The following is a 21,103-nucleotide window of genomic DNA, read 5'->3' on the forward strand; positions in this document are numbered from 1 at the left end:
ACCAATGTACCAACTGTTGCCCCTTGTCTGTTTTTCTTTAAGTATTTATCACAAACTCAAAGATCATAGGATAGTTAAAAACATTACTTGTCAGTACCATGGTTAGTGCTGCTGCCATATGAATCCAGTGTCCAGGGTCTGAATCCTGCAATCAACTGCAAGCTCTCCTTGTGTCTGCCGGGGTTTTTCTTCCATACACCAATTTTCCTCCAACACCTCCAAACGCGTGACCTTAGCTGGTGATTGAAAATGGACCCTGTCTGTGTTTGAGGGGAAGGCAGAGTGAGTGGATGCCGCAATGGACCGGTATCATCTTTGGGGTTCTTTCCAGCCTTTTTCTCCAAGACTACCAGAATCAGCTTTAATGTTTTTGCTGCCTTGATTTGGATAAATGGGTCATTATTTATTTTACAGATATTCCTAAAACTGTTCCAGAATACCTCTTCAGTTATCAGGGATTAATATAAAAGATGAAAAAAGGTGATTTTTATTTTACAGTTAAAGCTAAAAAAATGTGACAAAGTGATTTACATCTTCTCACAGCCTGTCATATTTTAGATAAACCACTCCAAGGTGTTCTTGCAAGGATATTATACTATATGTGAGTCCTCTGTGATGACCGACAGGTGTTATTGACAGTCACTCATCACCTGTATGGAAACAAAAAATGTACTCCAGTTGATATACATGAGTTCATGATGGGTACGTCTTATTCCAGTCATTGTGATACCACATTTTTAAAAAGCAGTGTCAATCTGATGCAGGTTTTCATTTTATGGTGAGTTAGGTAGCTTATATTTAATATTCACATGAACTGTAACTAGTATTTGCTTTGTCCATTGGAGCAAATTGTTAGTTTTTCAGGGAAGAGGTAAGATTGCATGAGAACAATATTGCAAAAGTGAACATATGGATTGTATTATGTTGTATTGTAATCCAAACAAATTCAACAAAAAGCTTTAGAAAGTATTAGTAGCCTATTTTTAAACAAATGTGAACAATCTATATATATATATGTACTGTACAGTAAAACCTTGGATTGCGAGTAACAATGAGTGTTTTGCAAGATGAGCAAAAATTGTTAATAAATTTTAACTTGGTAAACGAGCGAGGTCTTGCAATATGAGTAGTACGTATATGCTTTGTCAGCCGAGCGTCACGTTATCACAACTGAGCCGATGGTTCCTCTCTCTCTCTCTCTTTCGCTGCGGGATTGTGGGTAATCATCTCCCATGCTTGGTCTCAGTCGGCGTGCCTCACTCATATAGTCAACACAGGTACAGTACGAGCGTGTAGTGTTTACTATAGCATTGTGAACATGCGTGTGTGTGTAAAGCATTTTTTTATTTTGTGTCCAATAAGGCTGTAGCAGTATGGGCGATGAGCCTGTTTAATGACAATGCAATGTCACATTTCCGCGAAGTCCTCGAAAAGGAGGCAAAAGCAACTGTCATTGGATAGGTTTCTTGTTAAAGTCGCACCTTCTGTTGGAATGACAGAGACATAGCGACTGGACAAACACATGTATACAGTGACACACAGACACTTGTCCTTTTATTAAGGTGGATGTTTGTTTTCCATTTTCACTTTTAGCAAAATTCATGTGAAAAACATGCTTGAATGGATTTACTGTTTTTATTATAAGGGAATTGTTATTTATCTACTCCAATATCATTATGGTAACAGTTCTCTTCTTGAGTCCCAGCAAGGTACTGATTTTCTTACTTGGGTTCTCAAATTAAAAAAATGATGAACCCTTGCTGTACTGAAATAATCAAAATAAATTGAAGGTTAACATATATAATATAACATTGCCAAACCTTCCTAGTCCAATTAGGGATCTTGAGGGGTTCAGAGCCTATCCGGCAGCACTAGGCACAAGGCAGGGAACAGCCCAGGACAAGCAGCCAGTCCATCACAGGATTCACTCCCACATGCTTCCAACAACACAGGAGACAGTTTGGAATCACCATTGTAACCTCACCTGCGTGTCTTTGGGGATGTTGGTGGAAAGCCCATGCAGAGTTAAGGAGACTGGGCATACTCCTTACGAATAATCAAGCCCTCTGCTATTTCTATGCCCCAGTGCATTTATCTTTCTAAAATGACATATTACATGCAACCCCCACAAAGCTCCAAGGTTTGAGTACTCGGGCAGTTAATAGGCACAATGTCAATAATTTAAAATTAGACATGGTTAAAATCTTAAAAGCAGGAACATTTGTTCCTTCATGAGAAGTCAAATTAATTGGTAGCGGAAAAATGTCTGCAATGCTCTGATCAGTTCATACGATGCCCCTGCATTAAAAATACATTATTAGTACTCTTTTCTTTTTTCATCTACTGCCCTTCTTTTCCAGCCTGATGAAATGTAGATGATTCATTTACCAACAGCTCCAGCAGCAGCTGCAGCAGCTCAAAGTCACACACTGACTGACTGCACAGAGGAGAAATGTGCTTTTCAGACATTTATCAGCCTCTGCTGTTCTACCCATGTGGGTGTAACTTTGAAATATCTTAAACTGCATTAATGCTTGTTACGGTAAATGACATTATGATGGCTGGGTAACAAATGTTTTTTTATAGAATCAAGTAATGAAAATACACTGTCAAAAAAAATGGTTGTGCTCAGAAGCAGTGCTTCAATTTATGTGAAATCCATGCCAGGAAAATTAGTTATTCATGTCCATTACATTCCAGGGGCCTCATGTATAAACGGTGCGTATACACAGAAATGTTGCGTACGAACGTTTCCACGCTCAAATTGCGATGTATAAAACCTAAACTTGGCGTAAAGCCACGCACTTTTCCACGGTACCTCATGCCCTGGCGTACGCAATTTCTCCGCTCGGCTTTGCAGACTGGCAGCACCCTGCATCAAAGCAGTGTTACTGTTCCTGTGTGGTCACCCTTTCTTTCTTAGATCCACATTCCTGACACGGCTTTATAAATACACTGAAACTAACTGCATATTGTTTATTAGTGTAATGCATGTGATTGTAATTAACCTGCAGCAATATAATGGTCCAGGGAATAGCCATAGTATTCCAAATACCATAACTGCTTTGGCGTCGTTACTCTCACTGCATCTTCTTCTTCTTTCAGCTGCTCCCGTTAAGGGTTGCCACAGCAGATCATCTTTTTCCATATTACTCTCACTGCACCACTCGGGAGTATTTATATCACTGTATCTGAGTGGGGAATCACAGCAGCAGCTGATTGGAAAGAGAAATATCGGTATACAGCATGAAGCAGATGCTACCTCAGCCACGGCAAAACGTTTCCGAGACTTCCCTGTATGGACTTCGCGGCTTAGAAAAAGTTTCAGCCCAAGAACTATAAATGCACTAAATCAGTCCATCAAGTGCTCCTTGTAGAACTGTTTGGACTTATAAGTACAATCACCTCACTGTAAACTTGGGATACAGTTATAATATTGCACAACCTTCGCCACTTTATAAAGCGCGTATTTACATATGATGACAATATCATTTTTAAGATGAAATGCAGCAAAATATGTTGATTATATTATACAGATAAAACTTTAACTTCATTTAAATGATCTGTATTGTTAATAATTAAAGATGTGAGGACATGGTGCCACAGCGCTAGCTAGTTCATGGATTGTTCCTGCATTGCGTTGTATTCTTGCTCGTGCTGACGCGACACTGGAAGGATAAACGGATAGAATAATTAAACATGTACTACGAAGATATTTCAATGTTCCTTAAAAGTTTTGAAGAATCGCCGTTCTAAGCTTACAGATGGCTTCACGTCTATTACAGAGCTGATTGTGTGGCGATTGGGTATTTGGAGAAAAAAAAGTAAGGACAGGAATTGAAGGTTAGTACGTTTGAAAGAGACAGTACTGCTGCAATAAATTATTTCATCGAAGGTCGCGCATGGCGCAGCAAGCCTCTTGCATGAGACATGAACAGGCACTGCGCCACTGTGTTCCCATGTTTAATAACATGCTTTAACTCCTATCATCATGAAAAAGATATCACGTATACATCTCAGTATTTTAATTATTCAGAGAGCTGTAATATCACGAATGTAATGGATTCTGTGTCCTGTCGGAGAAAAAGAAAGCCCGTTTAAGAAGCAGGTAGTGTTTCACACACAGAGCACATAGAAGATCAAATACAGAACAAAGCATTTAATGTGCTACTTTAGTTACAATGGGATTTGAGAAACTAGTAAATTAAATGACTTTAAGATGAAGTTTATGATGTTCTACTTTAATGGCAAAAGAAACTACGTTATTAAAGTGGAAATTTCGAGATTAAAGTTGACATTTCATGCTTTTTTCCCTCTGTGTGCCTATTTTTTTTGTCTGTACCCTAATAAGCTTTCATATGACACTCAGACGGTGAGCTACGACTTGCCTTTTCACGGCGACGTTGATATGTGATTTCTTTTTTATTTCGGGCACTGTGCGACTTTGTGAACTTGAGCTTTCGAGTTTCTCCGACACTCTGTCACTTGATCAACTTCCTTTTGTTGATTATATAACTGTTTAAACCAACAAATAGTGCATTTTTCCTTTGCCTCCATTTGGTCTTCGCTGAAATTCTTATATTTTCCCCCGTGCTTTTCCCATTGTCTTTTCACAGAAGGCTGAGCTTAAGGGCTATTTATATTGATTTGCATATTCAAAGAGGATTAATTCTGGGAGGAGTTGGGGCGGGACAGAAGGCGCGTGCATGTGCGTTACTTTTCACGCTGATCGGAATTTATGTAGCGGAAGAACGTGGAAGTTTGCGTACGTACAGATTCCTGCATCTGGATTTTTCTGTGCGTACGCACATTCCTACTTTTGTACTTACGCCATGTTATAGTGTGAGTTCTACACACGGCGTTATGCATGAGGCCCCAGGTCACCACTACCGAGCCATGTATTGTATTTCCTGTAAAAGGGTGATAACTAATTATGTTCAATGTGGCACTGGAATGCATGGGCATCCACCAAAGCCCACCTGTAATGTGATGACAGTGTGCTGATCGGCCATACTAAATGTTTGAATGAGTCAATGGAGCTACATTGCTGGTCTTTGTGTGCCTGAGTGGTAATTACAAAGTGCTACCATATGAATGTGACAGTATGATATACTGGCAACAATGGTTAAGAAGGATTTGAGAGGCCAAGAAGAAAAAAAGCAGATTATCCAACAGACCATCAAACCAGCTATATTTATATGAAAAGAGGATCCAAATTTTGTTTTGTTTTTCTCATTCACAAAATTTTTTGATCTATTTCAGGATCATGCCGGGACAGGGATTAGGTGGGAAATAGCTGTGGACAGATCATGGATAATACTGGTCCAATTTGGAAATGTCAGTCAATCCAACCAGCATATTTTTAGGAATGTGGGAGTAACACTTGGAGGACTTGGTGGAAACTTAAGCAGACACAGAAGAAAATGCAGAAACCACTGGGCTGGGTATGGAGTGCTGAATGTGTGAGGCAGCAGCACTACCCACTGCACCACCAGATATAAAAATGAGCATTATAATTATTTGAAGATGACTGTGAAACTTTCAGTTGGCCTGTTAAGAATTTTATTTTATTTCATGATTTTTCAGATAACATATTTAGCTATACATGGTACAGTAGCTTTTGTACTCAGCAGCCTTTGAAGTTTTATTGTATATTGAAGCAATGATATTCTTAAAATGCTCAATTAGATGAGGTGCATATGTTTACAGACATTTGGCTTCATTGAATGGGCATCTATCATCCTTTACTTCATATAAGTATTCCAATTTTTTAAATTATTTACCCTCATCCACTAAATCGTCTATGTGATTCAGGACTTAGCATGTGGGGTTTAGCTTGTGTGTCACTGAATGATATTCTTTGTTTTCTGCCATTATTCTTCATTTTCTACCTTATGTTAAAGTACTCCAGCAGCAATTCAGTTATATTGGAGTGTTTTATATACATTACTGGGATCTAATGTTTACTACCTAAACAGCTTGTTCACAAAATACATCCTCTTTGGTTGGCTATTTAATTTTTTCTAGGCAATTTATCACAATTGGAGACATACAGGAGTTTTGTTTATATAGATGAGTCTCAAACAAATGAAAATTTTGTAAACTTCCAGACATAAAAAAACAAACAAAAGAACACAATAGCTATTTACTGGACTCCCAAGAAAATTGGCAGTGCTTCTTTGTTTGAAAATTGTCAATATCTTTGATTTTATTCTGGACAACCAAATAGCCTGATTAGACATTTGTTCACACATTAACTTAACTAAATTAGCCAATCTGTGCAATTTAATTTTGCAGTTAGCCTATGAGAAAAGAATTACAGGGGCTATTTTTTTAAAAACTGACAATTGTATTTCTTTCCTTTTAATATTTTATAAAAGAAACTTGATAATGAATATGTTACAGCAAGTGAAACACTCCAATAGTTAATGTCCTTTTGTATTCCTAAATTCTGATGATCACTCACAGTTGTGGGTTACCACTATTAACTGTAATTATACAACTTATTTCACTTTATTTTTATCTACTTTAATGGTAGCCCAGTGCGAGCCATCTGTAGGAGATGCAGCGGTGTCTCACAACATACTATCAAAAGCAAAAATGTCTGAAAAAAATGTTCCTACTCTCAAAATAGAATAATTACCTGTTTTTGCACATCCCACTAAAGAACAAGAGACTCACTGAGAATGTGGGTTTATGTCATGGATTTGGAACGAATCTATTGTGGTTAGCACAGGGAATAAGAAGGAAGCAGAAGAGAGAACATTAAGTTGAGTTTGGTTGCGAGTCCTGCATTCCCTTTTTCTTAGTACTGGAGACAAGAAGGGCCCAGTTAATAATTTTTCAGTTCACAGTGGCCTCGCCATTTTGAGTATGCAAACAGTACTAGTCAAGGATTGTCCTTCCTGAAGTTTTTTTTCAGGGAGTGTAAATTGATTGTGCATCATTAAAATGGATGGAGAGGTGGGCGTATTCATCATTATTTTAATGTGCTACTGTGTTGAGGGCCATGATGGCAACATACCAAGCTGGACTGACCAGCCCATCCGAATCCCTACAGCCTTATTCCAGTTCATCCGAGAGAATTTCCAGATGCTCCCAGGTAAATCAAGGCTTCTGTTCAGTCCAGTGTGTGTCCTGGTGTTCTCCCCATAGCCCCCATCTACGTTCCCAAAGGCCATCATGAATACTGTACATGCCCTAATTACTTACAAAGCAGTGGTTTTACCCCATGGTCTACTGAATATTGTGGAGAACTTGACTTTATTACAAAGGGTGAGCTCAACAACCCTGCTCAGGGACCTCTTTTTAATCACTTATACCTGCAATCTCATTCATTTGGTCACTACCCAGAGCACCCTCGGTCCCCCAGTTTCAGTGGCTATTGGTATACTCACACGGTATAAAGTTTACCGTGGTCACATGATTAGCATGTTATCACCAATCGATGGGTCAGAAAAATCCAAGATTAGTGTAGGAGTTTGTCATATATTTGGATTCTCTGGTAATATAAAACACAATGAACAATTTTATGTGTTCTTGTGTGTACTCTATGCATATACAAATGCAGTTGTACTTCATGAAATGCCTTGAAATAATGCTTATAATGTACAATATAAAAAGTGATTGGTTTGGAATTTACAAAATAATAGACAAACTTTATAAGACTTCTGACTATGGTGTAAGGCTATTCAACTCATTAAAGCATTTACTCTGTAAAAATATAATGTAGTTATTGCTTTAGCTTTGATTATGCAGATTTTTTGTATGAATGTGGTGTTAAAATGTACAAGGGCTTTGAATATGCCAATCCAGTAAAAACTAGAAAAGGCCAATTTTTTTTTTTTGTAACGGATTGAATGCTAAGGGGTGGTAGGTGGGATTCATTTTATTACAATACTATTAAGTTATAAAAAGTATGCTTTTGCCCAGCCCTAACATGTAACAGCTCTGCCACAAGATAAAATATGAAACTCTTAAAGACCAAATAGTAAACAGCAAATTTTAACAAAACAAAACTTTCCCAAATTAGGTTATATAAGTTAAGGCTTAACATTTGGCTCCAATAGCTCTCTTCTCTACTTCCAAAAGCAAGACATGCATTCAAAAATATTAATTTAGAACCACTATCATACATAAAACAACATAATTTAAAAGTAACTCGTTACTTTAGCATATCCACACATCTCCTAAAAGACTTTGCTTTACGAGAGGCCGAGAGCACAATTTGGCTCCTTAAGGTTTCATTTTGTTTCACAAAATAAACATTGTAATATAAATACCATGCCAAAAAGTATATGCAGTATTACATGCCGATTATGATTCTTACATGCCAGTATATGCTAATATTACAGTGACCTGAAAAATATCTGAGGTCTTTTTTATCAAAGCTTTTATACTTACAGACTAGAATGCATGTTGAGCTATTTATTTTCTGCTACTTTGTAAATAATAAATATATATTTTCTTTTATCTTTTCTCAAATTTCAGAAACTTGTCCTTCTGTTCAAATTTTAAAATAGTGCCATGAGGAAAAAAAAAGAAAACAAATTTAAAAAAGGTAGATTTTAGTTATGTAAATCGGTCTGAATTCATTTTTCTCAGTTTTGGAGGAAGATGCCCATCCATCCTTCCTCCACCTGCAAGTTTTTGCAGTTTAGGTGGCAAATCTGCAACTGATTGGCTCATGGGGTCAGAGTTTATCTTGGTGGTCTTTGACACCAGTTTTTCCTCCGAGTTTCCTGGGACAGAGCTGATTCTCTGAAGTTTCAGGGGCAAATCCCCCAGGCTGTAGGCTTTTTCGGATGCTGTAGAACTCATTCGCAACAACTTCCTGGGAAGGTCTTCCCTTCCTGTGATCTTTTGAAGTTTTGACGGCAATTTAGTACTGGTATCCTCAATAGTATCCAAGCAGTCCATTGAGTTATTCCTATCTCCACTGTTGCTTAAAGATGGTGCCATTAAAGGTGAAGACATAAGAAGCATTTCCTCCTGCTCTTTCACACTGTATGGTGGTGTGGGAACTTCAAATGTTGCATGAAACTGAGAGTAGTCAACTTTGAAGAAGCCTTCTTCCAGGGAAATAACAGGAAAGAAACGATGGCCCCAGAGAACTTCATCTTCAGTGTAGGAGGTCCTTGCCTGACAGGTCATCCCTGTAAAAGACCATAAAGACACCTTTAGTGTAAACAATAAAAAAATATACAGAAGAACTTTAAAATAGTTCTTTACTAATAACATTCAACTTTCATACTCTGTACCGATAGGTTTAGATCATTTTTGTAACTGATTGTCTCCTACTGGCTTTTTATACAACAGCAATATCCACGTCTGCCTATTTATTTCACATTAGCTGAGTGAAGAAGCTGTCCCAGACATGAAAACGTGATTTATCAGTTCAGTTACCATTACATAAGCAATGAGTAATTAAGGGTAAATTGCACACTAATCAAACAAAGGGCACATTATGTAGAGCATTTCATAGATAGATTGATAGATATGGAAAACATTATCCTATATTGCAATGAAGCTGAAGTTGTGCCTCCTTCCTTTAAGTCATTTAGTCATCTACAGTATGCTCTGCAGATCTGGCGAAAGGTGGAGAAACATCTTGACACAAGTCCAATTTGGCACAATCATACATCCAACTTGTATTGGTTGCAGGGCCATCTCTTTTCAGCCATGGGCTGATCGGGGAATTGAGATGCTTGGTGATATTTACAATGAAAATAGATTCAGAATGTTCCAATTACTCAGGACTGGGTTTTCTGTTTTCCTCTTTCTTTTACTACCTTCAAATCAGGTCAATCCTTAAGGCAAACATGGTCCCATTTTCTTCTGCACTGCCTTTTCACCCTCTTTATAATTTTTCCAGCTTACTATCTCCAAAATTACAGACAGTATCACCTTCATATGCAAGTCTGAGTAAGACATCTACTGGACCTCTATCTTTACTTTCAATTTGGCCATGTGACTTCCTTTTTTCTGCTCCAATTTTCTGGAATGATTTCCTTAACCATACTTCCACATCTTCCAAAAACCCCAATTACCAGCATATTAAACTTGCAAATTGTTTGTACTGCTGATCCCATCTCCCACCTATGCCTTTTAAATGCCATTTGAACTCCTCTCCATATGTTTTGTGACTTCCCCCTAGTTTCTATATTTTGGATGAATATTTCCAACTGTCTATCTAATATTTTTTTCTGTTAATATTCCCTTTTGGCCTCACATATTACTTCTCTTGGACCCCTCTTCTCTTACCTTGACTTGTATCCAGCAGAGGTTATTGTGTCTGGGTAACATCTGCTATGCTCATTTTAGTTTCTCACTGGAAACCTTCTGACTCAAGTTTTGTAAACTTCTGGAAATCCTCTTTCTTTAATCTAACCCTACTTGAACTTTTGGTGTAGTCGATCAATGCATCAGCTGGTTCCAATATAAAGAAGTGGCAAGCTTTTGTGTGCTTGGTTTGGAGCTGACCAGCCAGAGATCTGTGTCACAGCCACTACCCTTAATTCCTAATTCTCCCCTTTTCTTATTCCTTTTCTCCGGTGGGCCTCGCTGAGTCTGTCTGGCCCCTCTTGCCTGTCTATGTGGGCACCAGCAGTTTTTAATTTGATATTGAACTGTTTATACAGGGCAATTTTTTGGGGGTGGGGGGTGAGGGTGCCATGGGGGGCATTGTTGCTGATAATCTTTTCCTTTTATGTGTTTTTTTTAATTAATAAAAACAAAACATATGCACTACAATGCAAGTTTAAAAGTTATAAGTTCAGACATGAAGAGTACAGGTTAAACGATTTGATCAGTTACAATATGAGGCAGAAATCAAATTTAATCTTGAAACCTTAGTGATAAGGCATTAATGCACCACCACTAACTCCACATAACATTGCAACTGACAATACTGTAATACTCATTTTGGGATTCTGCCTTAATTGATATTTTTTTTGGTAAATCCACGTGATCCTGTATTGGAATAACTGGGATCAGAATATGTATGTATGAATACATAAACAGTAAATCACAGATATCATTTTTCTCTCTTTCAGTTTTATCAAACCCTTCCATACTGCATGCCATTTCCATACCGTACAAAGGTTGTGCCTCTGGACTGGAAGTAAAAGTTTCTTATAAATATTCAAACATGCCGTTTGAAGACACTTGGAGGTCAGAAAGCAATATACCACCGGGTTATAAATGTAAGTCAGTATGAATCAGCAGGTCACAAGAGAAGCAGTAACATATGTGCATATAAAATATGTTCAAAAAACACTTCTGCTTTATATCAGCCTGCTATACTGAACATTCTTTTTTTTCTTGCAGAAGTTATCTAAAAGAAGAAATGCTGAAGAGAATTATAAAAGAATGACACAAAGTGTGAGTCATCAGTGTGACCATTGTGTTACTTGGTAATGTGTTAATTCTTGCAAGATAGATAGATAGATAGATAGATAGATAGATAGATAGATAGATAGATAGATAGATAGATAGATAGATAGATAGATAGATAGATAGATAGATAGATAGATAGATAGATAGATAGATACTTTATTAATCCCAAGGGGAAATTCAAATTTAATTAAATAAATAAATAAATAAAATTCTCTGCCAAATATAAGTAGAATAACACACAAAGCCAATATGAACTCTGGCTCAGTAGAACCCAACGATAAACAACTGTCACAGTCTGACATGAGTCCCATTGAGGTCTCCTCCATTTTGTGTATATTTGGCATTTCTTCTTTCCTCTTTAGAAATCCAGACTAAGGGTGGGCATGACCTCCACTTATCATTTTATTATCAATCGGGGCCTCTAATTTAGCTCAAAAACTTAAGAGTGGAGGGATTAGCAGATACAAAAAAAAACCAATATTGAATTAAAGATTGATAATAATGCAGGAAAAAACAGACAATAACTTTGTATAATGTTAATGTTTACCCCCCCGGGTGGAATTGAAGAGTCGCATAGTTTGGGGGAGGAACGATCTCCTCAATCTGTCAGTGGAGCAGGACAGTGACAGCAGTCTGTTGCTGAAGCTGCTCCTCTGTCTAGAGATGATACTGTTTAGTGGATGCAGTGGATTCTCCATAATTGATAGGAGCCTGCTTAGTGCCCGTCGCTCTGCCACAGATGTCAAACTGTCCAGCTCCATGCCAACAATAGTGCCTGCCTTCCTCACCAGTTTGTCCAGGCGTGAGGCATCCTTCTTCTTAATGCTGCCTCCCCAGCACACCACCGCGTAGAAGAGGGCGCTCGCCACAACCGTCTGACAGAACATCTGCAGCATCTTATTGCAGATGTTGAAGGATGCCAGCCTTCTAAGGAAGTATAACCGGCTCTGTCCTTTCTTACACAGAGCATCAGTATTGGCAGTCCAGTCTAATTTATCATCTAGCTGCACTCCCAGGTATTTATAGGTCTGTACCATCTGCACACAGTCACCTCTGATGATCACGGGGTCCATGAGGGGTCTGGGCCTCCTAAAATCCACCACCAGCTCCTTGGTTTTGGTGGTTTTCAGTTGTAGGTGGTTTGAGTCGCACCATTTAACAAAGTCATTGATTAGGTCCCTATACTCCTCCTCCTGCCCACTCCTGATGCAGAGCACTTTCCTTAATATTTGACTACTTTAAAGGAATTCTCCACCTGAAAATGGTTCGTTTTTATATGTTACTTACTCTGTGTAGTTTGTAGTGATTACTGAGCAAATTTTTAATTTCCTGATTTCATGCAGAATGAGAGAAATTAAATTTATGATAAAATTTAAGCTAATGGTGACACATGGTGCACAACAGCAAATAATGTGAAAAACATCCATGGAAAAAATAAAAAAGTTCTCACGTTACTCATGTTGCATAATCCAGTGTCTGTTATCCAGTCAGACAGTCAGTCAGTGTCCAACCCGCTATATCCTAACACAGGGTCCCGGGAGTCAGCTGGAGCCAATCCCAGCCAGCACAGGGCACAAGGCAGGAACAAATCCTGGGCAGAGCGCCAGCCCGCCACAGGGCACACACACACACCAAGCACATACTGGGTACAATTTAGTATCGCCAATGCACCTAACCTGCATGTCTTTGGACTGTGGGAGGAATCCAGTTGTACCTTCAAAATGTATAAAACGCATGCAACTTTTGCTAAAATATTATTAATGTTTACTTCTGGGAAAAACACTGTACAATGTAAACTGGAAAATACACTGCCATAATGCTGTGCTTTTGAATCTACAGCACACCTCTCTATGGATGTTTTCCACATCGTTTGCCATTGTATGGCACATGTTGCCATTAGGTTCTATTAATTCATTAAGTTTTTTCCCTCATTTTGCATGAAAATATGAGATTAGAATTTTTTCTCCACCATCCCTACAATCTTCATGGGGTAAGTACCATATAAAAAAAGATATTATTATTGGGTGGAACATTCTTTTATACATGAAAAAAATGCTTGGACTCAAAATGGAAAAGCAATTTGAAAAACATATACAAATGAGGAAAAATATGAAATGTTCAATCAGTGAACACAACATTATAGTTCAGAAGAGCTGATGATCATATTATAGTGATGGCCCACTTCTATAGCTGGGAAAAATTATATGTGCTCAAAGCCATGGCCACCGTGACAAAAAAAACTAACTCAAAAACGATAATACCACAGACAGCTTGGCTCATTTTGTTTTCTGGCAATGATACACAAATCCATTTTAAAGACTTTAAAATAAAACTTTTGCCAAAAAAGTATGGCCAAACAAAAAACCTGTATGGTAAATATCAAAGTGCACTGAATACTTTTCTTAATAAACTGGACTTTGCAAAATGTTTCAAATCTGGTACCAAGTTAACAACAGGCTTATTAAAGAACCAAGGAGTGTCATGCTGCCTTTCTCCTATGTATACAGTAACAGCCCATAATAAAGGTTATAAAGGAAACACTGCTGATCTTCCACAAAATCCACAGCCTATGTCAATGGATGTTAGTGTCCATCCATCCATCCATCCATCCATCCTATTCCGCTTATCCGAGGTCGAGTTGCGGGGGCAGCAGCTTGAGCAGAGATGCCCAGACTTCCCTGTCCCCGGCCACTTCTTCTAGCTCGAGGATGGGACCGCCAAGGTCCCGCCTTTGGCCACCACCCAACTCACACTACACCCGACCTCCTTGGCCCCTTCCATAGGTGGTGAGGCCATGGGAAGGGGGACCCACGTTGCCTCTTCGGGCTGTGCCCGGCCGAGCTCCATGGGTGCAAGCCTGGCCACCAGGTGCTTGCCATTGAGCCCCACCTCCAGGCCTGGCTCCAGAGGGGGGCCCCGGTGCCCCGCGTCCAGGCAAGGGAAAACGCCATCCAAATTTTTTATTCATCATAGAAGGTCTGCTGAACCGCACTTTGTCTCATCCCTCACCTAGGACCAGTTTGCCTTGGGTGGCCCTACCAGGGGCATAGAACCCCGGACAACAGAGCTCCTAGGATCATTGGGACACGCAAACCCCTCCACCATGATAAGGTTAATTATTAATTAATAAGGTTAATAATTGTTAGTGTCCAACAATTTAATTTAAGGGTATCCACTTAGGTGTAACACAACCACATTTACTGATTTTATACTGTATCTGCTTTAAAAGAGGATGAAGTAAAATGAATGTTGAAACTCGGAAGATGTAATGCATAATGTAACTGCCGCAGATGGACAGTGAGCACTTCTCAGGGAGGGACAGACGGAATGGCAACACAACTGCTGAAAAAGGAGAATCTGCTGAATTCAGCAGCATTTCCAGATTAAATTTGTATGAAGGTGTTTGTTAACTTGCAGTCTGGCAGATAGATGCCAGCAGGGAAGATTTCTTTCTTAGAATCATTATGTGCTCTTGTTATAATGGTATTAATTTCGCTGAATGGTTGGAAAAAGGTGCAGGATGGCTGTCAATTAGGAAATTCAGGTCTCTCAGTCAGTGGGGGAAATTGTAATAAACAACTGGTATAATGGATTTCCTTGAGATGGGTGAGGATGCATCCCGGGTCATGTGGTTAAGACTTACATCGTCACAAGTGTTCCTAAAATGGAGTTGCCTGAGTATCACCTAGATTCTGGATTCGGACAGGGAATGGTTGAACTTGTCTTATTACGTTCACATTACCAGGCTGAAGTGACTCAAAGCCGATTTTTTTTTTGTCTTAACGTGACACAAATCTGTTGTTTTCAGGGCTGTGTGGACACATAAACTCCAATACCTTCAAATCAGACTTGAGTCATTTTCATCTGTGGTGTTGGATACGTATTTGATTTGATACTTTTTTCGTTCTTAGTGACGCAGGCGACTCGTGCACAAATGCATCAATGTGAGCATGAGTACAGTTTTGGAAGACAGATGCATTCACATTACAGTTAGATATAGATCACTTGTACTTATGGGCATATATTGTCAAGACAGGCAAATCTGATCAGGCCAAAAATTCAGAATTGAACAAGAAGGCTTGTAATGTGAGCCTAACCTAAATCATCTCTGCTCTGTCTAATCCATCCAACTCTCTTTATACAGGGTGGCACAGGGAAACCGGAAATTTTGTTTGAGACCAACACGACCTTGTTTAGAACCCCTTGCAATTAGTTATAATGGAGCAGTGGAGTGATGCACAATGAGCGTTCGCAATGAAAGCCTTTTATAAGAATGGTGTTAGTGTGACTGCGGTGCTAAGGGAATTTCTGCATCATTACAAGTTAGGACGTCAAGATCGTGTCCTGTCTGCTCATGTGATTACAACATGGGTGCGTAACTTCATAAGAAACGGGCTCAGCCTTAAAAAAGAACTTTCTAGGTGGAGCCACTTTGCATACTGCCACACAATCGATGGCAGCTATTTGACGACTGTTTGGAAAGTGCGCCATTTCACGCAATGGTGACATTCCCTGACCTCTGAGATCCCCAGATCTCACTGTTTGTGATTTTTTCGGTGGGGACATCTTACAGAAAAAGCCAAGTGTACTGCACACGTCCTGCAACCATTGCTGAACTACAAAGGAGGACTGAAGAGGAAATCATTGGCATTCCTCTTGACATGTTATGTCGAGCAATGCAGAATTTCCACAACAGGCTGTCAGAACTTGTACGGAGAAATAGATAACACCTTGATGATATTTTCTTCAAAACATAAATGGAATATTGAATGAAAATTGATTAAGATCATTAATTGCATATCCTGTACAATACATTTCATCATTAAATGTATTTTGTGATGTGTTTACTCGTGCAGTGAACGTCAATTGAAAATTTCCTGTGTCCCTGAGCCATCCTATATTTTTGAATTGGCTTAATCCAGTACATGATTGTTGGACAGTCCAACTCCAAAGCATTGGTAAAAAAAAAAAACAAATCTGGACAGCCTATTGTACTGTACACTTACATTTACATTTATTTGCTTAGAAGACACTTTAATCCAAAGTAACTTACAAAAGAAATCAACATAATCGAGTAAACATCAGTTTGGGGAACAGGCCACATTTACAAAATTGACCATCACAAGTGAAGAGCTCAGAGCAAAATGAAACTTAGTTACAATTTCAAAGCCACAAAAACTTCAAACACTTTTTAAACACTTTGAGGGAGTCAGAATTTCGAATGGAGGTGAGCAGCTCAGTGCACCAGCTAAAAGCTATGCACAGAAAGAGTCAGGTTTGAGATTTGATACCTAGCAGAGGTGGCATCCTTAGACACCTTTCAACAGACCTGAGTGGGTGAGAAGAACATTAGGATCTCCTAAATTTCTCAACATATATGGGTGCTGACCCTCTGACTACTCTGTAAGTAAGCATTAAAAATGTGAACTTAATTACATTCATGCATACCTGCACTCACTGATCGTGGGCCACTATAAGTCACTATAAATCCTGAATGTGTTTGGGAAGCAACACCAAAAGAAATACTACGAGATGTTAGTCAAAACACTGTCACAGCTGCTTGAAGGAGAAATTGTACAAATTCAGATGCTGGGGATGGTGCATGGAAAACTGATGAACACTTGTACCATCTGTATGATGGAAAAATGCAGATGTATTGCATAAACAATCAGCACATTCTCTGCCAAATATAAGTAGAATAATACACAAAGCCAATATGAACTCTGGCTCGATAGAACCCAACGATAAACAACTGTCACAGTCTGACATGAGTCCCATTGAGGTCTCCTCCATTTTGTGTATATTTGGAATTTCTTCTTTCCTCTTTAGAAACCCAGACTAAGGGTGGGCATGACCTCCACTTATCATTTTATTATCAACTGGGGCCTCTAATTTAGCTCAAAAACTTAAGAGTGGAGGGATCAGCAGATATAAGAGAATGCACTGTAGCATTGGGGTGCTCAGACATTGTCTTCACCACTGTTTTGAGTCAAGTGTTTATTACGTTTTGAGTCAAGCAAATTTTGGTTTTAGGTTTAAGATTTTCTTTGGCTCAAATCTTTTGCTTTAATGCAAAGTATTTTTATGTTCTTTGTGTAAGATTGTCTTCTTTGAAAAGTATTCTGTTATCTAAGATTTTCTTGTCTGGTCTGAAATACTTCCTTCTGTTATTTTGCTTAGAGTGATTTCCTTTATTTTAGAAACTTCACTTCTTTTCTTCTTTTCCTTTTGATTCATGGGCATTAATTGTTCAGTAGTTTCAACGTCCTTTCAAGGCCATGTTCTTATTTTTACAAGTCACTCGGTTCTTTTTTAATTAATAACTATTCCTTGTGAATTATTCTATTATCAATTTCTTGTTTTCTTTTCCTTTGAATGTTGTATTAATCATTTAATTACAGATTCTTTTTATATTTAGTACGTTTTCAATTTATTATTAACCTGGTTTCCCTTTCATCATAATCACTAATTATGGCTGAATTAAGTCATGACTACATCAGGGGAAGTTTAAAGTTTTGGAATAGCTTCATATTTTGATTTCTTTATTCCTTAAGGATGGTACAAATGGTATTCCTGAAACAAGAGCACACGCCTACTGCTCCACACACTACAGAACAGTCCATCTAGACGTATATCCACAACCTGATTCTTACTACAATCACATCTAATTCTATGGGTGTGTGCTTTTCATGGTATTGTTTTTTTTTATTAATATGTTTTTGCATATATTGTTTTTAGTTTTATCATGGGGAAACACGCAATTGTGACAACATCCACTTTTTTATAGTCACAATGGTTTCCAGGGATGCACTCATAGTTGTATTAAGTGGGTTGATGCTCCCATGGCCAGTCCCTAAAAAGGGTAAGCTTTCTATTAAGTGCACAGTTGTTAAAAGGGGAAGACATTACTGCAGGAAAAGAATTTACTTCTAAGAAACCATTTTAAAATGTTTGTGTTTATGGTTTATGGACTAGAGCCATTGTCACATCATGAGACTTCTAGTTGTTGGGTATGTCAGACTTGTCAGCTGCGGTTGCAAATCTCATAGCCAGACCTTGTCAATTTACACAACTCAAAATTGCTGTATATGTCACAATTAGCAACTGTGTGCCGGTCTTCCAGTACACTTGTCCTTTACAGTATGTGACAACCAAAAACCTGCTGCTTGACGGAGTCAAAGGGTTAACAGGTATGGTGAGTTCATAAACACTTAATCTTTTACTTTTTTTCTCTTTTCCATTCTGTCATGGGATTTAAAACATGAAACATCAAACAGACAAGCTTCTCTTCTGTTTATGATGTCTAAAACAGCTGCTTTTCTTATTCTTTGTCGCTGCATTATATGCATTGTGTGTCCGGATGAGCATTCATTGGTGTACAGCTCTCATGTACAAAGAGCCTGCCTCAACAACTAACGACAAAATCAATACTGGAGCAAGTCGTGGACTAGTTGGAGTAAATGGCTGGGAATGTCACATTACACAACTGTCTATGACTAGCTAGGATTACGTAAATGAAGGCTACAACTGAAAATTGCTGGAAATGTCACATAATGTGTCATGGCCTTAAGAGTTGTATTACCCAATTATTGTAACAAATGATACACTTATTTTGGTGTTCTGACTGGTTCACATCTCACCATCAATGGTTAGCATCTTAAATTGCTGCCATCGTCAATAAGCAATCACTCCTTTATGATTAAATCAATATGGTCGCAACATAAGCCATAGGTGCAAAGTAAAGCCAGGACCTTATCTGAACATACAGCATAAAGAAAATTGTAATTTGAATTTTATGAGAAGTAAACATATTCTTTTTATCTGAATGTTTAGAGACGTAAACATATTTGTTTCTTGTCATTTTTAATTGTGTTTTTTTTTGGCAACATGAGGATGCTGAGAGCGTGAGAGCTTGACTAATTTGATTCAGCAGTTTACATGAACAGCCGTGTTTGCTGTACATATTCAGAATATGTTCAATAAATTGTGCTATGTGTACCACATGAAACTGTCGAACATCATTATTTATTTTACTTTTGTTTGTAAAATAAGACAGCTTGCTTAGAGTATCTAAGAGGGGTAGGGTACAGAATACATTTTTCAATGGAAATCTCTGGTCAATTTTCTTTTTTCCATTGCTCTTTGTTTTATGTCATCCTATGTTTGTGGTACACCCAGCACACTGGTTTATATTTGTTTAGCATGAGATTAGTATATTTATTTTGCTCTGCTCTAGAGCTGCCATAAAAAGTTAAATGAAAGAAGGCCATCAACCTCATTAACTCGCATTTCTGTCAGCCGCTTTGGTCTTTATGAGTTTGGCATCAATGCAAATTACCTATAATTGCCTTACATGTTTAGAAAGCTTTAATATCCATCACAAGGCAAACATCCCGACTTTTGCCAATAAGAATATAGCACCAACACAGAGAAGTGAGTCCTTGACTGGATTGGGTGACAAAAGTGAAACATTAGTGGCACATTTGTCAGGGGGATAGGTAGCACTCATTAATGAGATCTCCCATCCCTTATCTCTGCAGCTCAGAGGAATGAAACATCAGGCCCCACAGTCAGAGATACTGTCATGCAGCATTAACTTTCACTGCTTTTCAAGAAGCTGCTGGCCACTCTGCTCGCTGACTGCAGAAAGGAAAGGTGGAGAGGGAGGGGAGACAAAGAAAAAAGAGGGGGATGCAGTGGGGGAAGTGTGTGAAATCTGCAGCTCTGAAAGGAGTGGGTGAACACAATGGAGATATTTTGATTGATGGCTTACAGTGCGCACGTTCTGCTCCATCCTTACTCTGGGGATGCACCTCACTCTGGTGGAAGGTTAAAAGGGAGCTCTTCATTGTAGTATTTTGCACTGGGTTGTCTCACTCATTTCCTGCACCCACAGGCGTCGGGAAAGGCACAAACTCAATGAGTCTCAGTTTGCTGGTTTATTTCCTTTCGACTGTGTAGTCTTAAGCAAACCTCTAAACCCACCAGCGCTTCAACGGTGAAAAAATGTCTATTAAAAAATGTAACTCCTCCAGATCTTGTAAACCTTCTTGGAGAAAGATCTCAGACCAAAATACAATAATCAAAATCATAATCATAAATGAAAGGAAGGATGGAATATTTGTGCAGTATTGTAGATATCTGATTGTTTGTAAATGTTGCCAACTGATTCCATACCTTAAACAATACCAATGCAGTTAAAAAATTCAGATTTAGGTGCTGTCCACTAGAACATTTTTGGTTAGAAACGCAGGCATTTGTCTTCATTTTTACTTTTTGTCCACACTGCCCTGGCATTTTCAACTGATGAAAACGCCCTTCAGACAGGCAAAAACAAAGATTTCTAAAAACACGCAGGCTCCATCTCCCTCTGGTTAGTGTGTGCTTATTATGTGGCTCTTCCCTTATTGGATCCTGCCCATTACTATGTCTCAATCCCTGACTGGTCAGTCTTCATGGAAGAAAAACATATTCCAACATGGCCGGCAGAGAAGAGTTGCTTTCCACTGTGCTTTTTGTGTTGCTTACCTGTATGCATTCAATTTGTGTTTTGTGTGATTTTTAGAAAATGTGGTCAAGCGTCTTGTCACACTGCACGATGGAGTTACCATTGTATATGTGTTCAGACTTCACAAGCACGTTCCGTTAACTTGGCATGCCGTGACGCGCGTGCTCAGATTACAAATGCATTATGTAAAACTCATCG

General features: G+C 38.6%; 1 protein-coding gene across 1 annotated transcript in view; it reads right to left on the minus strand.

The window, feature by feature from the left end:
* Positions 1–4,328: 4,328 nt before the first annotated feature.
* The window catches only part of kcnj3a (potassium inwardly rectifying channel subfamily J member 3a), a 383,329-nt gene continuing 366,554 nt past the window's right edge, over positions 4,329–21,103 (minus strand). Inside the window, exon 3 of the mRNA XM_028806458.2 lies at positions 4,329–9,155. Coding sequence (XP_028662291.1) covers positions 8,572–9,155 — 584 coding nt within the window. The 3' untranslated portion in view covers positions 4,329–8,571. The remainder of the gene's footprint in view (positions 9,156–21,103) is intronic.

The sequence above is a fragment of the Erpetoichthys calabaricus genome, chromosome 8 (genome assembly GCF_900747795.2).
Source record: "Erpetoichthys calabaricus chromosome 8, fErpCal1.3, whole genome shotgun sequence".
Lineage (NCBI taxonomy): Eukaryota > Metazoa > Chordata > Cladistia > Polypteriformes > Polypteridae > Erpetoichthys > Erpetoichthys calabaricus.